At 37.5% G+C, this 22,164-nt stretch overlaps 1 protein-coding gene across 1 annotated transcript in view; it reads left to right on the top strand.

Moving 5' to 3' along the window:
- Window positions 1–22,164, top strand: part of ATP7 (copper-transporting ATPase 1) — a 65,950-nt gene that overhangs the window by 38,572 nt on the left and 5,214 nt on the right. The window contains exons 6-27 of the mRNA XM_090118690.1: window positions 2,442–2,569; window positions 3,236–3,391; window positions 3,692–3,762; window positions 4,307–4,418; window positions 5,661–5,821; window positions 6,272–6,372; window positions 6,851–6,979; window positions 7,864–8,053; window positions 8,827–8,924; window positions 9,446–9,581; window positions 9,933–10,073; window positions 11,415–11,523; window positions 12,510–12,669; window positions 13,064–13,163; window positions 13,754–13,948; window positions 17,127–17,283; window positions 18,051–18,201; window positions 19,119–19,245; window positions 20,095–20,230; window positions 21,078–21,220; window positions 21,437–21,529; window positions 21,816–21,926. Of these exons, the coding sequence (XP_089974816.1) occupies window positions 2,442–2,569; window positions 3,236–3,391; window positions 3,692–3,762; window positions 4,307–4,418; window positions 5,661–5,821; window positions 6,272–6,372; window positions 6,851–6,979; window positions 7,864–8,053; window positions 8,827–8,924; window positions 9,446–9,581; window positions 9,933–10,073; window positions 11,415–11,523; window positions 12,510–12,669; window positions 13,064–13,163; window positions 13,754–13,948; window positions 17,127–17,283; window positions 18,051–18,201; window positions 19,119–19,245; window positions 20,095–20,230; window positions 21,078–21,220; window positions 21,437–21,529; window positions 21,816–21,926 (2,905 nt within the window). The remainder of the gene's footprint in view (window positions 1–2,441; window positions 2,570–3,235; window positions 3,392–3,691; window positions 3,763–4,306; window positions 4,419–5,660; window positions 5,822–6,271; window positions 6,373–6,850; window positions 6,980–7,863; window positions 8,054–8,826; window positions 8,925–9,445; window positions 9,582–9,932; window positions 10,074–11,414; window positions 11,524–12,509; window positions 12,670–13,063; window positions 13,164–13,753; window positions 13,949–17,126; window positions 17,284–18,050; window positions 18,202–19,118; window positions 19,246–20,094; window positions 20,231–21,077; window positions 21,221–21,436; window positions 21,530–21,815; window positions 21,927–22,164) is intronic.

The following is a 22,164-nucleotide window of genomic DNA, read 5'->3' as shown; positions in this document are numbered from 1 at the left end:
GCTGTCTACCTTCGAGGGTGCGTGGTGCGCGAGCTGCAAGCAGCTCGCGGCTCATCCCAGGGCAGAAATCTTCAGTCATTTGAAAATGCATTTGAATTTCCTGTCCATTTGTTACATCTGCTAACAGCGATTCTACAGTCAGTCGAAACTGTTTATAAATTACTTATTCAAATATTGGTTAAATTCTTGAAACGTGATCCCCGAATTTCATCATTTTGGTGTCTAATCGATAGTGGGCAGTGACTTTTCATAATAAACTGTTAAAGAGTTTACTTAACACGCTCGTCGCTTCGCTCCTCGCTACCTATTTGAATATTTACGCCGGCCGCTGACGTGACTTGCTCGCTTCGCTCGCTTGGCTAGTGCGTTAGTTCAAAAGTAACCTAACTCGCTCGTCGCTTCGCTCCTCGCTACTTCTTTGAGTATTTACGCCGGCCGCTGGTGTGACTTGCTCGCTTCGCTCGCTTGGCTAGTGCGGTAGTTCAAAAGTTAACCTAACTGGCTCGTCGCTTCGCTCCTCGCTACTTCTTTGAATATTTACGCCGGCCGCTGACGTGACTTGCTCGCTTCGCTCGCTTGGCTAGTGCGGTAGTTCAAAAGTTAACCTAACTGGCTCGTCGCTTCGCTCCTCGCTACTTCTTTGAATATTTACGCAGGCCGCTGACGTGACTTGCTCGCTTCGCTCGCTTGGCTAGTGCGGTAGTTCAAAAGTTAACCTAACTCGCTCGTCGCTTCGCTCCTCGCTACCTATTTGAATATTTACGCCAGCCGCTGCCGTGATTCGCTCGCTTCGCTCGCTTGGCTCGTGCGGTAGTTCAAAAGTTAATAAATATTTTCTACTCCGGGAGGCTGTCGACCTTTGAGGTTGCGCGGTGCGCGGGCAGCAAGCAGCCCGCGGCGCCGTCTTTTGCCGTTGCTATTCAATAACCCTTCCTAATATGGAAATTTCCATACAAAATTTTCGAAAAAAAAAATTTCGCTTTGTACCAAAAATTTTTATATGCCTAGAAGCGGACCAAGTTTTGAAGCATTTTTTACTTCGGCGACCCCGACCTACCTGCCACCGGTTCAGAGAGCCGTTGAATTTCGTGATGTATGGAAAATGGAAACCAGGGGTCGGAGAGAGATTCTGAGTATGCAGTTTTGTAAATATGGCCGATAAGAGCACAAATGTCAATTTTCAGACCGATCGTGAAATAACCGGCGCCACCATCTTGCCTCGAAAAATTGGCCATTTTTGAAAAAAAAAATTGCGTCCAATTTGAAATTTCTCCATTGCCCTGGTAGCGCCCTATCTTCCTGATCATTTTTTAGTTCTACACCCCCCGGCTATCTGGCGCCGTTTCGGAGAGCCGTCGAATTTTGCGTTGTATGAAACTCGGAAACCAGCGGTGGAAACTCGATTATGAGTATCACACCTTAATGTGCGGCTCGATTCAAGCCCCTGTGCCAAGTTCCAGCGCGATCGGCCCAGAAATGGCCGTTTTAGAAATTGTATGGCGGCGGCCATTTTTTCCGCCATTTTGAATTTTTTTCACTATCTGTGGTAATTGCTCGAGGTCTACTCCAAGTTTAGTTCTAGCACCCCAGATGTAGCAGCTACCGTTTGCGCGGGCCGTTGACCGTCTTCGCGAGATGAGGGAAAGTTTAAGATTTCGTATTTTTCTGGATATCCTGGGAGCTGGGCGAGTACGAATGCATCATTGGTGTATTTCTCCGTTGCGCCATCTCGTCTAAATTTACGTTTTTATGTTTGCGCCAAAAATGGAAAAATTCCAAAATCGAGCGTCCCACTACGGCTCCCTGGTAGCGTCACAGGGTGGTGATCATTTTTAGTTCCGGGACCCCCCACTCAACTCGCACCGTTTCCGCGGGCCGTTGGATTTTACGTTGTATGGAAGTCGGAAACTGGGGCCCGGAGCCACTCGAACGGGGCACCGATCGATTCGCCGGCTCGAACAGAGCACGTGTGCCAAATTTGAGACGTAAGGATTCATAAACGGCGATTTTGGCAAAGTACGGCGGCCATCTTGTTTTCGCGAAAATCGCCATTTTTCCACCACCCCTGGTAATCGCCACCAGTTCCGAGCATTTTTTGTTCAGACACCCCCCCTCCAGGTGGCACCGTTTTCGCGCACCTCCATGGGTCCACTCGGTATTCGAAGATGATCGAGATCGCTATATTTTTCCGGTGGTCACTGGGAGCACCTCTACACGATCACGTCAAAATCCCCCCAACTTTCCGCGTAGTTTCCGAGAAACCCGATGTCAGTCAGTCAGTGAGTGGTAGTGTAGCTTTATATATATATGATAGATTAAATATGTATGTTTATCAGCCATCTGGTTTCCATAACACAAGCGAAAGCGAAAGCTTAGTATGGGATCAGATCTTGCCGTGTGTAAAAATTGTCCTGAAATATTTATTTATTTATCTTACACAGAAAACTGCTCCCCCGCGAGATACCAACGGATCTATTAATAGACATGACGGGCGCGGGGCCGCCGGAGCAAGAAACCGTGTTGGCCGTGACGGGGATGACGTGCCAATCGTGTGTTAACACTATTGAGGGTAGGTGGAGAAATTTGTTATTTTCTCACACAGAAAAGTGCGAAATTTGGTATTATCTCACACAGAAAACTGTGACAGATACCATCGGATCTACTGATCGACGTGCCAATCGGGTGTTGATACTATTGAGGGTAGGTGGAGATATTTGTTATTATCTCACACAGAATACTGCGACAGATACCTTAGGATCTACTGATCGACGTGTCAATCGTGTATTGAGGGTAGGTGGAGAAATTTTGTTGTTGAAGTGAAAATTTTGACGTTTTATTGAACGTTTGTTTTTGGGTATAAATTATTTGAAATAAGTATGCACTACTTTTTTAGGAAAGTATTCCATATTTATTTTAATTTTCAAATGATTTTGAATTATTTAATTTAATTTTCAAAAATTGTTAAATAGCGCATTTTCAGCAATTAGAAAAATATTTTAAGTCAACTTCTTAAACGCGAGACGAAACCTTTTAACTTATTAATTTTATTGTTCGTCTCAAGTTTCAACGTTTTACAGCAAACACGTTAAATGAAATAAAATTTTGTAATGGTGAAATGATTTTTAAAATTCATTAACTAGGTTTTTATTTTAAATCCTTACAAATATGAAAAAATATTCTAAAATATGCCTCTTCATAACATCACTAGTTATTTATTATATTTTTTATATTCCAGGCACTCTAAAAGAGATGCCAGGCGTGATCCGCGCTAGCGTCAGTCTCTCCGAACACAAGGCTAGCGTCACACACTCGCGCGGATCCGTGACGCCGCGTCAATTGGCTGACTCTGTATATTCGTTGGGTTTCGATGTGGAAATAGTGGGTGAAACAGGTAAAATAACACTCAAAATTGAGTTCAGAGTTCAGACTCAATAAAATTATGACTCAAGTACACTCCTGAACAAAACACATCTCGAATACATTAAATCAAACTCGGAATCCATCTAACACTCAAACTTAAATTATTAATTAACTAAGTAACAGAAACACAAATTAAATTGAGATTTCTAATATTGGGTACTTTAGATTCAGTTGACATCTATAGATCTTAAATATGTCATGTTATTTTGGAAATACTATCAATAAAAAATAAAAATATGTGTTTAATTAATGTATAAATTATTAATTTCAGATACACCGCACGATCAAGCGTCAGGCGACGGCGCCAAAAAATCACCAGTTAAAAATAGAGCTCAAACTAACGTAGGTATTTTCATTTTTTCTATTACCTTTGAAAATATCAGAATTAGCCTTTTGAATGTTATGAATTATAATAATTATTATAATTATTATATTTTATAATATGATGCATAAATAAACTGTATAACATTGTTATTTTTGATGTATGCCTCACAAGCATGTTTAAAATTGTCCCATACTAAACTAGGCATAGTTTTCTAAAAAGACATACAATATATTTTGAACATTACTGCCACGAAATAAGGTGTTAATTTCAATGAATGTTGCACAACGGATGATTAAAAATTTGTACACTTATCAAAGAACGGTGTGAATTCATTTTTTTCATGAGTCAAAGCTTGTTTTTATTCTTCTTAATTTAATTTTTTTAAAGTGAAACTTTTATTACATCGTCTCAAACTTTTTGGTCTGTGTAGCGCGTGACGGTCGAACCGTACGATAATTATCGTACAAATACGATTATTTTGTGCCTAAGTTTCACTTTTAGCGTGGTTTCATAAAACCTTACAACTTTTTTCCAAACTACTAATAAATGAATGAATTCCAGGGTACAATATCCCCCGTTCCCGAAGAGATATCAACATGCACGCTAGAAGTGCGCGGTATGACGTGCGCGTCGTGTGTCGCCGCTATAGAGAAACACTGCTCGAAAATATACGGTAAGTGTATACGAATAGGGTAGAATTTCGCTTGGCAAATATTGTGCAAGGGAAAATGAACTTTGGGTATTGAAAGTTTGCTCGAATGTATTCAGTAAATGTATAGAAATAGGGTAGTATTTCGCTTGGCAAATATTTGGGAGGTTGCTTAGTAAAGAGGCTATCACGCAAAAATGAACATAGATGGATGTAAGGTACATTTTTGTTTGGCAAATGTTCGAGATTTGCTTAGTCATGCGTAGCCGCTATAACTCGGAGCCTCGAAAATATATGGTCAAAAGTATACGGTAAGTGTATCGAGATAGGGTAGTATTTCGCTTGACTTATAAGCACTTGGCTGTTTAGCTTAGCAAAATATACAGGGTGTCCCACTGTTGGTATACTAAGCTCAAAGGAGGTTATAGTTTTGCATACGCTGAGTACGTAAAAAATACTTATAAAATTCCAGACGCATTTTTTTCCAAATAGATGAATTCTTAAAACTGTATGTGTACACCCCTAACAAGCAACCCGCCCAACTTTGCCACCAGCACGTGACCTATCGTTTAAGATTATGTTTTCATAGACAAAATGTTCACATTAGAAAAGCGGTATATGCCGGCTGCGCGAAGCTAGAGAAGAAAACATGGATTTTCAGGAAAAATTTAGCAAAAATATATTGTTAATAAATAATTTGATAGAAGTATGGTTGTTAGGTTGAAATTTGTTTGGCAAACGTTTATAAATGCCATATACATGAACTTTATTACGATTAATAATTATAACAATCTAGATCGTTTGACATCACACCCAAACCCATTATCACACATACTTTTACAGCCTAAAAGTATACACAGACTGAAGAGAGCTGATGTGCTTCCTAATTAAGACGAACTAAGGCACTGGCCTTACCTTCGTCCAATCGTCCAAATAAACTCAACCGACCTGCTTATAGTTGTTTGACTGATTGCAGATTTGTGACATCAAAAAAAAAAAAAAAAATAATAATAATTATAACATACTAGATTTCTGCCCGCGGCTTCGCCCGCGTTTTCAAAGAAAATCCCGCATATTTCCCGTTCCCGTGGGATTTCCGGGATAAAACCTATCCTATGTGTTAATCCAAGTTACCCACTATATGTGTGCTAAATTTCATTGTAATCGGTTCAGTAGTTTTTACGTGAAAGAGTAACAAACATCCATACATCCATACTTACAAACTTTCGCCTTTATAATAGTATTAAGATTAAGATTTGCCCTCAGGCGTCCACTCAATAGCAGTAGCATTGTTAGCCGCAAAAGCCGAAGTCCGTTACGAGCCGCGCAAGATATCGGCTAGTGCTCTCGCTCAGTCACTCACTGAGTTGGGCTTCCCGGCCGACGTGCTGAGTGAGAGCGGTGCGCCCAGGGAGGTCACGTTGGCGGTGAGTCACTCACTGAGTTGGGGCTTATGAAAGTCACTCACTGACTGAGTTTGATGATGATAACGCAATCACTCACTCACTCGCTGAGTTGGTTCAAACTCAAACATTTATTTATTCAATTAGACTTCTTATAAAAGCACTTTTGAATCGTTATAACATATTTTTAAAATTTACTACAGATTCGGAAACAGTATATATTGAGAAGAAACGGCAAAAAACTCCATAGTTGCTCTTTAAAAATCATGTCAATATTACAATTTAATCTTAAAAATATGTAACCGCATGTAATATCATAATGTGCCAAAGAACTGTCCTGTGGTTCTTACGCATCAACCCTCCATGGATTTTCATCTGCCATTTCCTTAATGCTGTAACAGGCTCTCTGAACTAATACATTTTTTTTAGCTATACCCTAGATATTCATTTTTAATCAAACATTATTTTTTTCAGATAAAAGGCATGACCTGCGCGTCTTGCGTTAGCAAAATTGAAAAGACTGTGCTCAAATTGAACGGTGTTGTGTCGTGTGTAGTCGCACTTACTACTTGCAAGTGAGTAATAAGTTAGTAACTTAAGTGTTACTTAAGTTTCAAATAGACTTCGGTTGTTTAGTGATACAAAAGTTACACTCGTATTGATTAACGCAACCTATTTTCAAGTAACAGTTAAGTAAAAATATAAATAAGTTCCTAATTTATATGTAAAAAAACTATTTGATGAAAACAAGAAATATATAATTTTATCGATGTTTTAAAATAGTCTAGTGTAATGTACTTAATCCGCATTGATGTTACTTTAAACAACAAGATTAGCAATAACTAAGAGTAAGAGGTCGTCGTTGTATAAAGCATTCATTGAAATTAACACCTTATTTCGTAGCAGTAAGTAATGTTCAAAGTCTATTGTATCGCTCATTAAAAAACTCTGCCCGATACACGCATAGGCAGAGTTTTGCATAGGACAATTTTTGAACGTGAATTTGATTATTCGTTTATTGTTTGTTTATATTAATACTATTGTTTTTTTCAGAGGCAAAGTAAAATACGATCCAGAAATAATAGGAGCTAGAAAAATATGCGACGCAGTGAACAGTCTCGGGTTCGAAGCCACAGTACTGAATACGAACACGAGGAATGCGAGCAATTATTTTGAACACAAGTGAGTATTATATTTATATTTATTTATTTATTGGTAATAATACAGCATTACATTTCTCAATATATTAATACAAAAATTATGAGCCAGTTAAGATTACAAAACAAGGTACTTACAGCTAGATACTTTGATTTAAACGAGTATGTTTTTTTTTTGTTAGTTTCCTTAGGCGCTGACTCCACGAGCGAGAGAATCGCGACGAGTCCGCCCTTATATCGTCGGATAATCTCCACGAACGAGCGATAATTCCGCCGCGTATCGTCACGAGTCGTAACGGAATCGCAGCGTTTCCGCGGCGACTCGTAACGGTATCACCACGTTTCCTTGAAGAGAACTACGAGAAGACCAGAGGCAACGCTGAAATGACGCTGCGTTTGACAGCGGGCCCGCCGCGCGCTCGTCGCTAGCCCGCTGCTGGTCGCGGCGGGCTAGCGACGATGTAATGACGTTTCGCGCGCTCATTGCCACTCGTCGCATCGCGGCGATAATATCGCCGTGTGGAGACGGTTCCATAGAGAGTGTATAGAAATACGTGGCACGACGATAATATCGCCGCGATTCTCTCGCTCGTGGAGTCAGCCCCTAGAACTATAGATTGGCTGAGCTGATGCTGATGTGTTTTTGTTTATTTATTTGAAAGCTAGTGCCTTCCGGTTGATCCTGTTAAAATTTTCCAATTCTGACAATTTGAAGATATTTTTTTTTGTTAATAAGGTATTATTACTAATAAGTATTTGTTTTTAATTGTACCGCTTATACTAAGTTTACTAAGTAGTACAAACGATATGTTAAGAAATATTAATTACAATTATTTATCATGTGGCGTAGTACATTTCGAATTTACTATCAAGCTATATCCCATTTACTTCAACAAATTTATCCAACAGGGAGGAAATAAGAAAATGGCGGAACGCGTTCCTAGTGTCACTAATATTCGGAGCCCCGTGCATGGCGGCCATGATATATTTCATGTCGATCATGGGGGACGATGAAAATGGACACAAAAACATGTGCTGTATATTACCTGGGTTGAGTTTGGAGAATCTTATTATGTGGGCACTGGCTACGCCCGTACAGGTGAGATTTTGACGTGACAACGTCTTATAATTCGATAGAGCCGACTGCACGCAAAAAACATGAGTCATGCGGCGTTACCTCGCTCTGAGGCGTTCCATGTAAGGCTTGAAGTGCAAGCGAGAGCGCGGAACGAGCGACAAAGAAGCACAATCGGACGTTGTCACGTTCAAATTTACTATCGTCAGTAAACCAACTTTACAGACAACCAATTTTTTTAGGTATTTTTGTCAATAAAGAAATAGATACATGTATAAAATGATGAATTTAAAATTGTCGTAAAATGTGATTGTCAAAATTCTAGTTGAAAGAAAAATAACGCTATAATAAATTGTGGTATAATTTTTAACATAACTTACACGACTTTATTTTTATGATTATTACTAATAAGAGGTTTCAACTAATCAGTTTTATTAAAATCTAAAACTGACAAAAACACTCTAATATGTTTGAAACTACTTATTTTCAAAGAAAAAAAGATCATTGATATGAAAAACAACATGAAGATATGAAAAGCTCTGCCTAAACGTACATTGGCAGGCAGAGTTTTCGAATGAGCGTGATACAATAGACTTTGAACATTACTGGCACGAAATAAGGTGTTAATTTCAATGAATGTTTGATACAACGCCGCTCGGACATATTTTTTCCACCTTTTTGACGATTGTGAGTCTACTAGTTTACAATGTTATCGGTATCCACACAAAAACAAATATTTTAAATTTATTAGTCCCTTGATTTCGTAAAAACAAATAAACATTTGTTTGTTTTTCCAGTTTATCGGCGGTTGGCACTTTTACAAGCAGGCGTACAAGGCGTTACGTCACGGCACGTCCAATATGGACGTTTTGATCTCTATGACTACTACAATAAGGTATATATTACTTTGCAGTTTCATTTAAGTATATATTTATCTATAAAATATTTTTCTGTGCTTGCATTGTGTCTGAATGTGTGGGAATTTAATCTGTAGTTATATTTGAAAGATGAAGAGGGTTTTGTTTGCATTTACGCGATAATCTGGGGAAATAGTTAAAAAAAATTATCCATAAAAAAATATTAGTTTTTACTGAACTGAGTTAGATGAGTTGAAAGTCGTAAACTTTCAATGACACTATCCGTATAAATTTTACTATGTTTACTTTTTTACGTCCGCTTTTCTTTATGCTTAATGTTTTCCGTTCTTCTTAACTTCAAGATTCCGAAAATTCTGCATCTAACTTAACTAATTAAAATAAGGCAGAAAGAAACTATTTTATTTGGTTTTTTAAAGAACAGAAAAATTCTATCACGAGGCGGGAGTGGAGTGGATTCGAATCCCGCCTCGAGATCGAATTTACACTATTCTTTAGAAAAATCACATTAAATGCTATAAATATCATTTTTCTTTTCCAGTTACGCATATTCCCTAAGCGTGGTGATAGCAGCGATGGTGTTGCAACAAGACACGTCACCATTGACTTTCTTCGATACACCTCCAATGTTGCTAGTTTTTGTCTCTCTGGGACGATGGTTGGAGCATATTGCTAAGGTAATATTATATACAAAAAACTTGACACTTAACACTTAACACCCGACACTTCAAACTTAACCCTACAAACACGACACTTTACACACGCCACTGCAAACTCGACACTTCATTTACGACACTGCAAACTCGACACTTCATACAGGACACTTCAAACTCGACACTTCATACACGACACTTCAAACTCGACACTTTAAACTTGACACTTCATACACGACACTTTAAACATTTATTAAAAACAACTATTTAGTAAATCCCCATCAAAATCTGTTCTGCAATTTTAATGATCTAGCCATACAGACACACAGATGGTGAAAAAACAACCATATTTTATACTATTTATTGATTTTTCAGGGCAAAACCTCGGAAGCTCTATCGAAACTGCTGTCTCTAAAACCGACGGAAGCAGTACTCGTGACGTTGGACAGTGAGGGGAATGAACTTGCGGAAAAGAGTATACCAGTAGAGTTGGTCGAGAGGGGGGATATATTGAAGGTGAGAGGGAATTTAAATATTTCACGACAATAGTATTTTCTAGTGTTAGATTTTACGCGAGTATACATTTAGAAATTATAGATTTTTTAACGGAATTAAACGCGATTTATTCATTATATTATTTTCCTGTCTCCCCGTTTTTCGCGTTAAATTGCGTTCAAAATCCGTTAAAAAATATATAATTTCTGTTTCAGGACAATTTTCACACACGGCACGATCAAACTCAAACTCACACATTTATTTATTCAATTATTAGACTTCTTTTAGATGAACTTTCGAATCGTCATTACATATTTTTAACATTTACCACTGATCTGATCCCATACTAAGCTTTCGCTTGTGTAATGGAAGCCAGATGGCTGATAAACATACATGTATAATTTTAAATAAATATTTTAATAGATAATTAACACCGAGACACAGAACAAACCGAGACACAGAAAATTGTTTTATCTTGACGACATAATATAAAACTAGATGTGCTCCGTGTTTTCCGGCGTGGCCTATAGGCCATAGCCTATAATATATAAGGCTTTCCTCGATAAATTGGCTATCTAATACCGAAATAATTTTTCAAATGGGACAAATATTTCCCGAGATTAGCGTGTTCAAACAAACAAACGAACTCTTCCGATTTATAATATTAGTAAACTAGCTTCCACCCGCGACTCCGTCCGCGCGGATGTCGGTCTTCGCGTGGATGGTTTATTTCTCCATTTTGAGTAACTCTGACAATAACATCTTATAAATATCTATTGGACCCAAATACGGCTAGGCCTATAATAATACGCAACGTGTTCGCGGTTCTACAGAACAACGTCTATGGATAAAACTGAAAAATTAAGATTAATTTTTTTTCTACGTATCTTTCCAGGATAAAAAGTATCCTATTTTACGCCCAGGATAATAAGGTATAATTATACCAAGTATCATCGAAATCGAACCGGTTGTTTTCACGTGATGTCTTCACATACAGACAGACAGACAGACAAAATTTTTTTTAATCACATATTTGGGTTTGGTATCGATCCAGCAACACCCCCTGCTATTTATTTTTTCAATATTTTCAATGTACAGAAATGACAATTCTACAGATCCATATTAATATTATAAATGCGAAAGTAACTCTGTCTGTCTGTCTGTTACTCAATCACGCCTAAACTACTGAACCAATTTGCATGAAATTTGGTATGGAGATATTTTGATACCCAAGAAAGGACATAGGCTACCTTTTATTGCGAAATATGTACCACGGGCGAAGCCGGGGCGGACCTCTAGTTTATTATATGTATATAATATATATTATTAAGTAAATTGTAAAATTTTCTAAATTTATTTCAGGTAGTGCCAGGAGCTAAAATTCCAGTAGACGGTAAAGTTCTATCCGGTCAAAGCACGTGTGACGAATCACTAATTACTGGAGAGTCTATGCCTGTGCCTAAGTCTAAAGGTAGGTCCAGAAATTTTGTCGACGCTTAATAGCGTATGTTTAATATGGAAATGATTTCGCTAGACAACATAATAAAAGTACTGCAAAATATTTTTCTCTGTGATGCTTGTATCGCTATGCTTTTCGGATTGCAAGATTGGTTTTGAGCAATAAGGCCTCATTTTCGTATGTGTGTGTTATTATTGTATCAAATTATTGACTAAGTTTGTTTGTCTCGGTATATAGTATCTATACTAATATTATAAAGCTGAAGAGTTTGTTTGTTTGTTTGAACGCGCAAATCTCAGGAACTACTGGTCCAATTTGAAAAATTCTTTCGTTGTTAGATAGCCCATTTATCGAGGAAGGCTATAGGCTATATATCAACATGCTAAGACCAACAGGAGCGGATTAATGCGGATGAAACTGCAGAGCATTGCTAGTGTACAATAAAGCATAACACACAGCACATGTGCGTGTCTAGATTCCCTAGTGCTCGGCGGTTCCATCAACCAGTACGACTAGTGGTCCGCCCCGGCTTTGCCCGTGGTACCTACATGTTTAAACTATCCCATCTCTCAAGTTGGATCGAACTGCACATGGTGTGTGAATTTTATTATAATCGGTTAAGTGGTTTAGGAGTCCATTGAGGACAAACATTGTGACACGAGATTTATATACAGTGTTACTTGTAAAATACCAGCAACCTCGCAGGACAAGATAGTAGCATTTAACTAACATCATAAGTAACAACATTTGTTCTACGACTTTTGGCATAACGCCATTAATCATTTTTAAATGATTTTTTAATCTTTTATTGTACTCTCCTAACATTTGTAAGTCTATGTTCTATTCATTATCGAAAGTACAACGCGACGCCTCCTTCCCTCTCTCGTTCGCCGGGATGCGTAAAGGGTTTATAATTGTTACTTATGATGTTAGCTATCTTGTCCTGCGAGGTTGCTGGTGTTTTACAAGTAACCCTGTATATTATTGTGCGTGTCCAGATTCCCTCGTGCTCGGCGGTTCCATCAACCAGCACGGCGCGCTGGTGATGGCGGCGACGCACACGGGCGACGCGTCCGCGCTCGCGCAGATCGTGCGCCTCGTGGAGGACGCGCAGACCAGCCGCGCGCCCGTGCAGCGCCTGGCCGATACTATCGCGGGGTTAGTGGGTGAATTAATAGATGAATTATCTGTTTTATTTATTTATACTCGGAGAAAATATGAAATTAGTACGTCAACTTTTCGCCTTAATAAAATACAATTGCAGAATAACCAATTTTATTTTAAAATATAAACTTAACTAACTTAAATACTACATTAAAATCACATACATAAATTAACATAGACATAGAAAATTGTAACAGTATTAATATTTTTTCCACTTGATAATATATTCGGCATTTAGTTTAAATTAGTGTGCCAATTTTTCGCTTTCATAGAACACCATTGAGTGAGTGAGTGAATGAATGAACCTATCGTTCATTCATTTTGAAACTATGAAAAGAGAAGCAAACGGTTTATATGTCCTTTAATAAAATAAAATAAATGTTTTCAGGTATTTCGTACCAATCGTAGTGTTCCTATCTGTACTGACTCTTGTTTGTTGGATGATCAGCGGTGCGATAGATATATCAACGATAAAAAGTATTACACCGGTAAGTTTATAATCATAAAATACTATTAACTATTGAGTTTCTTGCTAATACTTCTCAGCGGAAGCGACCTTTCGAATCATTAGTAAAAATAATGTTTGTAAAAATATCTTGAAAAATGTGCATGTATGTTTTTTTAGGTTGGATTTTCAATATTATGTGACAATATGACGCGATATTGTGGATTTAGAACAGTTACTAACTTCATTGCTGTTGAACTAACGAATTTAAAATAAAAAAATGTTGTGTGATTTTATGAAACCACGGTAAAAGTGAAACTTAGGCACAAAATTATCGTATTTGTACGATAATTATCGTACGGTTCGACCGTCACGCGGCATGCGCTACACAGACCAAAAAGTTTATTTTTTATTTTATTTTATTAAGGCTCATTAGCAGCTGTACATCGATTGTTTTACATAAAAAATACACAAAAAATATAGGACATGATGGACAACTAATAAAAAATGAGCACTGCATGCACTACAAAAATTAATTATATTAAAAAAATTATAATAATATACACAGTTTGAAACGATGTAATAAAAGTTTCACTTTAATAAACCTTAAGTTTCTCAATTGTTATTCCACAGCCAATGTACCGTCACTTCTCCGACTGGGAACTAATAGTGCAAACCTCCTTCCACTTTGCACTATCAGTGCTCGCTATAGCCTGTCCCTGTGCTCTGGGCCTGGCCACGCCCACGGCAGTAATGGTGGCCACGGGCGTGGGCGCGGCGCTGGGACTGCTGATCAAGGGCGCTGAGCCGTTGGAGCATGCGCATAAGGTACGTAACGGTCTGTTAATGTATTTGTCACCAGAGGCGGCTCGCCCTAAGGAGCGCTGGTGCAGTGAACTCCCATAAATAATTATAATAAAATCATACTCCTTAATTTCATTATTAATATTAATTATTACTATTTAAAATCAATCGTAATCGTAAAAAACTTCTGTCAATACCAATGAATATATCCATCATTCCATCATTCCATACACTTGAATAATACTGTATTTATACAGTAACGCGCGAAGCGGAGCGCTCACGATTGCGCTCCAATGAAAAAATATTTAGTACATTTCCTAATACGAAATCCAATAGGAGTGAAAGAGATGGTTTGCCAGTACCCTGCGCGCGTGAAACAGAAGATTTTCTATGGAAAGATAGCAAAATTCGGAGCGCCGCTCCCGCAAACGTTGCCGGTTCGTTTTTACCGCCGCGCGCGACGTTGCCACTCTCTATATTATAAACAAACACTCGACTCTCGAGTCAACTTCAATGCACGCGCGCGAATGCAAATTCGGGAATTTTCTAATTAAAATCATAAGATACGTGTTGAAATAGTCTGTAGTTATCAGTATTACTTGTGAGTGTGAAAATGAACAATTATAATGTGGCGTTCATTAAAAAGTGTGTTAAAACGTTACAAATTCGGCTTGAATTGAAAGCTAAGGGACTGCCACAGCCTGAACTTGACCTTACGCAAAAATGTACGACAAAAACGAAAACATATACGCGGGTGTTTAAATCCGAAGTCCGAACAATATTATGTGAAAACACCGTGGTTGTGTGGTTGTGATGAAAGCAACAACAGACATTTACGAATGTCTTGTCGCTTTAAGTTATAGATATTTTTGCACACCAAAAAGAAAGACGTATGTATTTCCTTTATAAGTAATTTTTTTGATAAATGTACTGCTTTACACCACGTATTTTCAGTGTTTTATTTCAAGTGAACACCCATAAAATTTTGTCACGAGCCGCCTCTGTTTGTCACTTCTCTGGTTTTTCGTGGTGAAATTAAAATAATAAAAACAACAATTATTACGAGTTATATTCACAAGAAGAAGTTACAATATGACAGTTCGCTTTTTATTTAACTGTGAAATAGAAAATGACGCGGCTTTGCGCCATTGCCTTTTTTTAACTTCAGGCGCAAACACGGTCGTTAGAGTTGTTGGAGTTTCTTGCCTGGTTTTTTCCATAGATACTGTTTTCCGAATCGGTGGTAAATGTTAAAAAATGCTATGACTCAAAAGTGCTTTTATAAGAAGTCTAATGGAATAAATAAATGTTTGAGTTTGAGTTGAAGTGTTGTATAAATCCCAAAAATCCCACTTAATGAGTTTCAGTTTAGTCGCAGTCACTTTTATAAATTATCGTGGCCACGGCTGTCATTATTGTCGTCGTCACAGCCATGATTTTAAAAATAAAAAATAAAATAAAATAACATTTATTTGCCAAAAACATGGGACAGAGAGGTGTGAAGAGATAATTATTGTTCAACATGTTTCGCTTTGTATAAAGCATGCAAATATATGCGTAAAACAAATAAGTACTAAATCTAAATCCCAATACAATAAATTGAAATATCATTCTATTTTCTATATATTCTATTCGTTTTAAAACTTTTACATTACACATGCATATTATATATACGATTTAACAATTATCATTTAAGGTCAAAAAATTATTTTTGGCTATAAAAACAATTAATGATCAGCCATTTCTTTAACTTATTTTTAAACACATTCAATGTTTGGTTTCTTATGCATTTAGGAACATGGTTAAATATTTTTATAAGCATAATAGGTCCACTTTTAGAGAAAAGCGCAGATTTACAACGAGGCATAATTAGTTTGTCAGGATCTCGAGAGGGAACAATACTCACGTCATATCACACCCCGGACACTCCATACAAAATGATCGTTTTGACAGTCACACCGTAGAGACTGCAAATGTGTGTGTTAACGCTTTATGGTTGGCACATTTGTGACTAGCGTAAAAAAAAATTTCGCGTTTTTCTGATGAAATACATCCGTAAACAGCACAATATCTAACCATTTTCTACGAAAAACGATAATCACAAATCCAAAATAATAAAATTACTTTAAGTCAATTTGATTAATGTTGTCAATCTTCGTTGCGTATCGTCCTTGCAGAAAAATATGGCCCATTTTATGTCTGATCGCGCGGGGGTGAGGTAAGTTTAATTTTGGCGGGAGGCGGAGAGTGTCCGTTCTGTAGCGTTTAGCTACTATAAACTATTATGTATTCTGTGGTCATATTTTATGTTACAATTAGGGATGTAACGATACCGATACCGATATATCGGCCGATATAATCGGCAAGCCGATATATCGGTATCGCCGATAATAAAACAACCGATACCGATATCAAACAATTCAAAAAACCGCGCCCAATGAACGATGCGGGAGGCCGCCCGCGCGTGCGCACTTTGTTTTCTGAAAAATCTCTACCAATAGTAAACTTTTATTAGGTACTGATTGTATGTGTATTACTTAAAGTTTAACTGACTTTGTAAAATAATAATACTAAAATAAATGGTTTTGTTGTTTTTTGATTTGGCATTTTTATTTAAAAGAATACGATTAACAGTTGAGTCTCTGTTAAATGTTGGTAACTTTTTATGCATAATTCACTATTTATTTTTCTACCAAGCCATCGATATCGGTATCGGTATCGGTATCGCCGATACATTACTACAAATATCGGTATCGGTATCGTATCGGCAAAATCATGTATCGTTACATCCCTAGTTGCAATCACGATCATGCTCATGATGTCTCTTAATTAAATTCGGTTTAGTCGTTTTTAATGACGATTCTTTCTGTTTTGCCTTGCTATATGTATTTTAGGTGATGTTATTCCTTCTATTTTGCCTTTTCATGTGTATTTTAGGATTTTTTCACCATTTAGCGTATATTTGTGCAGGTGAAGACGGATTTTTTCTGTTCTGCCTTTCTTTATGTTTTTTCACCATTTAGCGTATATTTGTGCAGGTGAAGACGGATTTTTTCTGTTCTGCCTTTCTTTATGCATTTTAGGTGATGTTTTTTCACCATTTAGCGTATATTTGTGCAGGTGAAGACGGATTTTTTCTGTTCTGCCTTTCTTTATGCATTTTAGGTGATGTTTTTTCACCATTTAGCGTATATTTGTGCAGGTGAAAACAGTGATATTCGACAAGACAGGCACGATAACGTGCGGTCGGGCACGTGTAGCCCGCGTGGCGCTGCTGACGGGCTCGGCGCGCGCGCTGCGCGAGCTGCTCGCGTGCGTGCGCGCCGCGGAGCTCAGCTCGGAGCACCCCGTGGCGTCCGGTGAGTGGGGGGGTGAGTGGGTGAGTGTGTGAGTGGGCGGGTGTATGAGTGGGCGGGTGTGTGAGTGGGGTGTGTGTGAGTGGGTGAGTGTGTGAGTGGGCGGGTGTGTGAGTGGGCGGGTGTGTGAGCCACGCAGATGTGTGAGTGGGCGGTGTGAGCCACGCAGATGTGTGAGTGGGCGAGTGTGTGAGCCACGCAGATGTGTGAGTGGGTGAGTGTGTGAGCCACGCAGATGTGTGAGTGGGCGAGTGTGTGAGCGCTGCAGATGTGTGAGCGTGTGAGCGCTGCAGATGTGTGGAAGGACCATACGCGAGTGTGTGGAAGTGTCATACATGCAACTGCAAGTGTGCGAGTGTGTGAGTGCTACAGCAGAGTGAAAGGGCCATACGCAAGTGTGTTGAAGTGTCATACGCAAGTGTGTGGAAGTGTCATACGCGAGTGTGTGGAAGTGTCATACGCGAGTGTGTGGAAGTTTCATATGCGACTTTGCAATTGCCATACACAAGACGGACAATTGTCATATCCAAATGTGTAGTTGTAATATACAAGACGTGCAATTGCAATACCTACACAACTGATCACACATTTTAAAAATATATGAACAGAATTTTGTATTAATATTTTTTTTTGTTTTTCGCGTAATATTATATGTATATTACATTTGTTAGACAAGCAGAAATTTTTACCGTTACACTTATTTACCTACAAACTTATTTATCAATTAACTTACCAACTTACCAACCTATTTACGTACCCATTTCTCACAGCGATAGTAAGCTGGTGTACAGCAGTAGTAGGCGAAGAGCCTCGCGCACACTGTCGCAGTTTTACAGCGGCGCCGGGCTGCGGGCTCCGGGCCAAACTGGCGCTTCGCCCCCGAGCGGGGGACTCCGACTGGGAGCCGCCGGTGGGGGACAGGTAATAAAGATAATTGATGTAGATTTAGATAAAGATCTAAATATCAAAACAGATAAAAATGTTGCAGTAGTACCGATAGATGGAGATAGAAATGTAAATTTAGAAATATCTAAATCTAGACGAATAGGTCGAAATGTAGAAACAGATGAAGATTTAAATGAAGAGATAAATGTAGAAACAGATAGCGATGTTGATACAGATATTGGTAGAAATTTATGTAGATTTACAAATTAATGTTAATTTCTATACAGAAAAAGATATCATGTAGATAAGGATATGAAAATACGTATTTAGATGTAGTGTAATTGATATATATGTACTATAAATGTAAGTACTGTACTTACAGTACGTCTATATGTAGAATTGCACAGGCTCACTCCTACACTCAATAGAGCGGGCAAAGATGCAAATATAATGTAAATTAAGATGTAGATAAACTCGTTGATAAAGATCAATTGGAAATTAATTTTTAAAATTGCTATTTCCTATCACACAAAATATTACGCTCTTTTCATCAAAAATAACATAATTAATAACATCTTAATACTATTATAAAGGCGAAAGTTTGTATGGATGTATGGATGTATGGATGTCTGGATGTATGGATGTATGGATGTTTGTTACTCTTTCACGTAAAAACTACTGAACCGATTACAATGAAATTTAGCACACATATAGAGGGTAACTTGGATTAACACATAGGATAGGTTTTATCCCGGAAATCCCACGGGAACGGGAACTATGCGGGTTTTCCTTTGAAAATGCGGGCGAAGCCGCGGGCGGAAATCTAGTAATTAATATTTGTACACCCAATCTATGTTAACAATGCACATAATATTGTAATAAAAACATCTGTAATTTGTAATTACATTCTTGCAAATAAATATAATTTGAATTTGAATAATGACTTCACACAGAGAAACATCGTCGTTCCACCTGCACGGAGTACCCGTAGACATCATAGAGGGGGAGGGGGATGCCGCGCTCAGTTCAGCTCAAGCTGCACACAGACTGAACGCGATCATACGGACGGATAGCGATCAGGTTAGAGTGGGAAAGAAAGAAAATATATTTAGCATCGTCCACACGTAATATAAGAAAAAAAAAGACGGGTTGCACTGGGGGAGTGCCGGCAGAAGTGAAAACTTGATTATTAACGTTGAGCATGTTTGATATTTTGGAATGGTATCCGTCTTACGCTTTTTCGATCAGGTCACGTGTCCTGACGCGAGTTTAAGATTTTATACCCATTACAGAAAAAGTGCTCAACGCCGCTAAAGAAGTTTTCACTTCAAAAATACAAAAAAAATAACCATAATAATAGTACTACAGTGGTATGTTCTACTCAGTCAATTCCTTTGGAAAGAACAAAAAATCCTAAACATTTTATTCATTTATTTGCGTTTAAAATTTAATGGAATTTATTAATTTTTGGTTTATTCGATTTGGATTATTTGATTAGCGTAAGGTTTTTTCAAAATTTAACACACTTAAAAATAAGATTATCTACTTTAAAATACAACCGCCCGTTGTGTTCTTCTGATGTCAATTTTTGTACTTGTTTATATTTTTAACCGACTTCAAAAAAAAGGAGGAGGTTATCAATTCGGCCGGTATGTTTTTTTTTATGTATGTACACCGATTACCCCGAGGTTTCTGAACCGATTTACGTGTTTTTTTTTTGTTCGATGCGGGATGGTGTCGAATTGGTCCCATAAAAATTTTATTCGGATAGGCCCAGTAATTTTTATTTTATGAGCATTTTTGTCTGTATTTGTAAATGTAGCAAGTGCAAGTTTGAAGTCGGTTGTTTTTAACGCAGTTATCACTTGTTGCATGCTATGATGCACATTAGATAATTTTATTTCACTTTACTAAAAATAACTTTCCCAGGAGGTAGAACAGATAATATTAATCGGCAACAGAGAGTGGATGGCCCGTAACGGTGTGACCGTGCCGCGACGAGTTCAAAGTGTTCTTAGTGATGACGAGGAATTGGGCAGAACTGCTGTTTTGGTGGCTATTAATGGTGAGTTTGAAAAAAAACACATAAAACATAGTATAGTTACGAAAACAGTACCCCAATGACATTATAACACACAGTATAATTACAAAATGAGTACCCTAATTAAAAATACAGATACATTTTTTTACAGGGACAATACATGACACAGTAGAATTATTATAAAAACAGTACCCTAAACAGTATAATTACATAAACAGTACCCCAATTAAACAATTCAGATTTTTTTTTTCAGAGAAATATATGTCACAGTGGAATTATAAAAACAGTTCCCTAATTAAAAAATGCAGACACATTTTTTGCCAGGGACAATACATATGTCACTGTAGAATTATAAAAAGTACTACTACTATTATAAAAACACTAAATATATAAAAGTTAAGTCGCTTAATTTAAATAATGTTTTATTCAGTTTTGAAAGCCAATTTCTCTCCTATTTGTAAAATCCACACAAAAAATGTGACAACTTTGAATTTGATATTTTTGGTTTTATGGCATTCAAATGCTTTATAAATATAAATTTATGAAGAATAGAAAAAATCGGGTTCGAGTCCAGCCTCGTGATCGAATTTTTTCTATTCTTTATTTATTTTTATATTTATAATGTGACAACTTTATTAAGGGCTGATTTTTCAATCGTTGGTTAAATCTTATCCGTCCAATAAATTATTACACAATAATATAGAGATGTCACCTAAAAACTGTCAAAAAGTGGACAAGTAACACATTTTTAAAATGGTTGTTTAATACGATATACGATGAATAAGTTTTAACTTAGGATTTTTAGTTGCCGATTTTAAGTTTTAACTAAAAATCGGCCCTAAATCAAATAATAAAAAAAATAAATTTGCAGATCAGCTAGTATGCACGATAGGTGTGGCCGACGAGGTGAAGCCAGAGGCCCATCTCGCTGTGTACTGTCTCAAGAAAATGGGCTTGGAAGTTTGTTTATTGACGGGGGATAATAGGAAAACTGCTGTCGCTATAGCTAGACAGGTGAGTGAGCAAATGAATGAATCTATACTAATATTATAAAGCTGAAGAGTTTGTTTGAACGCGCTAATCTCGGGAACTACTGGTCCGATTTGAAAAATTCTTTCGGTGTTAGATAGCCCATTTATCGAGGAAGCTATAGGCTGTATACAACAACCACGCCACAACGCCCCAACAAGTATTTGATATAATTTTTATTTTATTGCAATTAATTTTTAGGTTGGCATCACAAAAGTGTACGCGGAAGTGTTGCCATCGCACAAAGTGGCCAAGATTCAAAAGTTGCAGGAGAAGGGACAGAAAGTTGCTATGGTAAGTGCATATTATTTGTTTATTAAAATTATTTCAGACATGAGTACTTTGTACGCACGCTTTTTTAATTTTGTCCAGTTCTGACAGTAAAAAGGGGGTTTATTTTTTTGTATGTATAATATGTATAATATTATATACACAAAGAGACGTTGAGGGTGCAATTTACATTTAAAAACCTATTTATTATATTATTGATTTTGTAATTTTAATTGTTTGTGTTCTCCAAATGAAAAAATATACATATAAATATAAAGGTTGAATTAATTATTTATTCATATATTAACAGGTAGGTGACGGTGTAAACGACTCGCCCGCTCTGGCACAAGCGGACGTTGGTATAGCCATCGCTAGCGGTACCGATGTTGCTGTGGAGGCTGCTGATCTTGTGCTCATGAGGGTAAGTGGGTTCGATTACCACAATATTATTAAAAACTAGCGGTCCGCCCCGGCTTCGCCCGTGGTACATGTTTATGTTTTCTCTACATAATAACCATCCTCGTACTTCAAGGAATATAATAAAAAAAGAATTATCGAAATCGGTTCAGCCGTTCTCGAGTTATGCGCTTACCAACACATTTTGCGATTCATTTTTATATATAAAGAAGATGGAAATAATTTCATAGAAAAATGTTTTT

This window comes from Colias eurytheme, chromosome 30, assembly GCF_061535395.1.
Source record: "Colias eurytheme isolate Ceu_HAF_F1 chromosome 30, ilColEury1 Martin Lab GWU primary, whole genome shotgun sequence".
NCBI classification, from domain to species: domain Eukaryota; kingdom Metazoa; phylum Arthropoda; class Insecta; order Lepidoptera; family Pieridae; genus Colias; species Colias eurytheme.
Note: the sequence above shows the minus strand (reverse complement) of the source record. Positions and strands in the feature narration are given on the sequence as shown.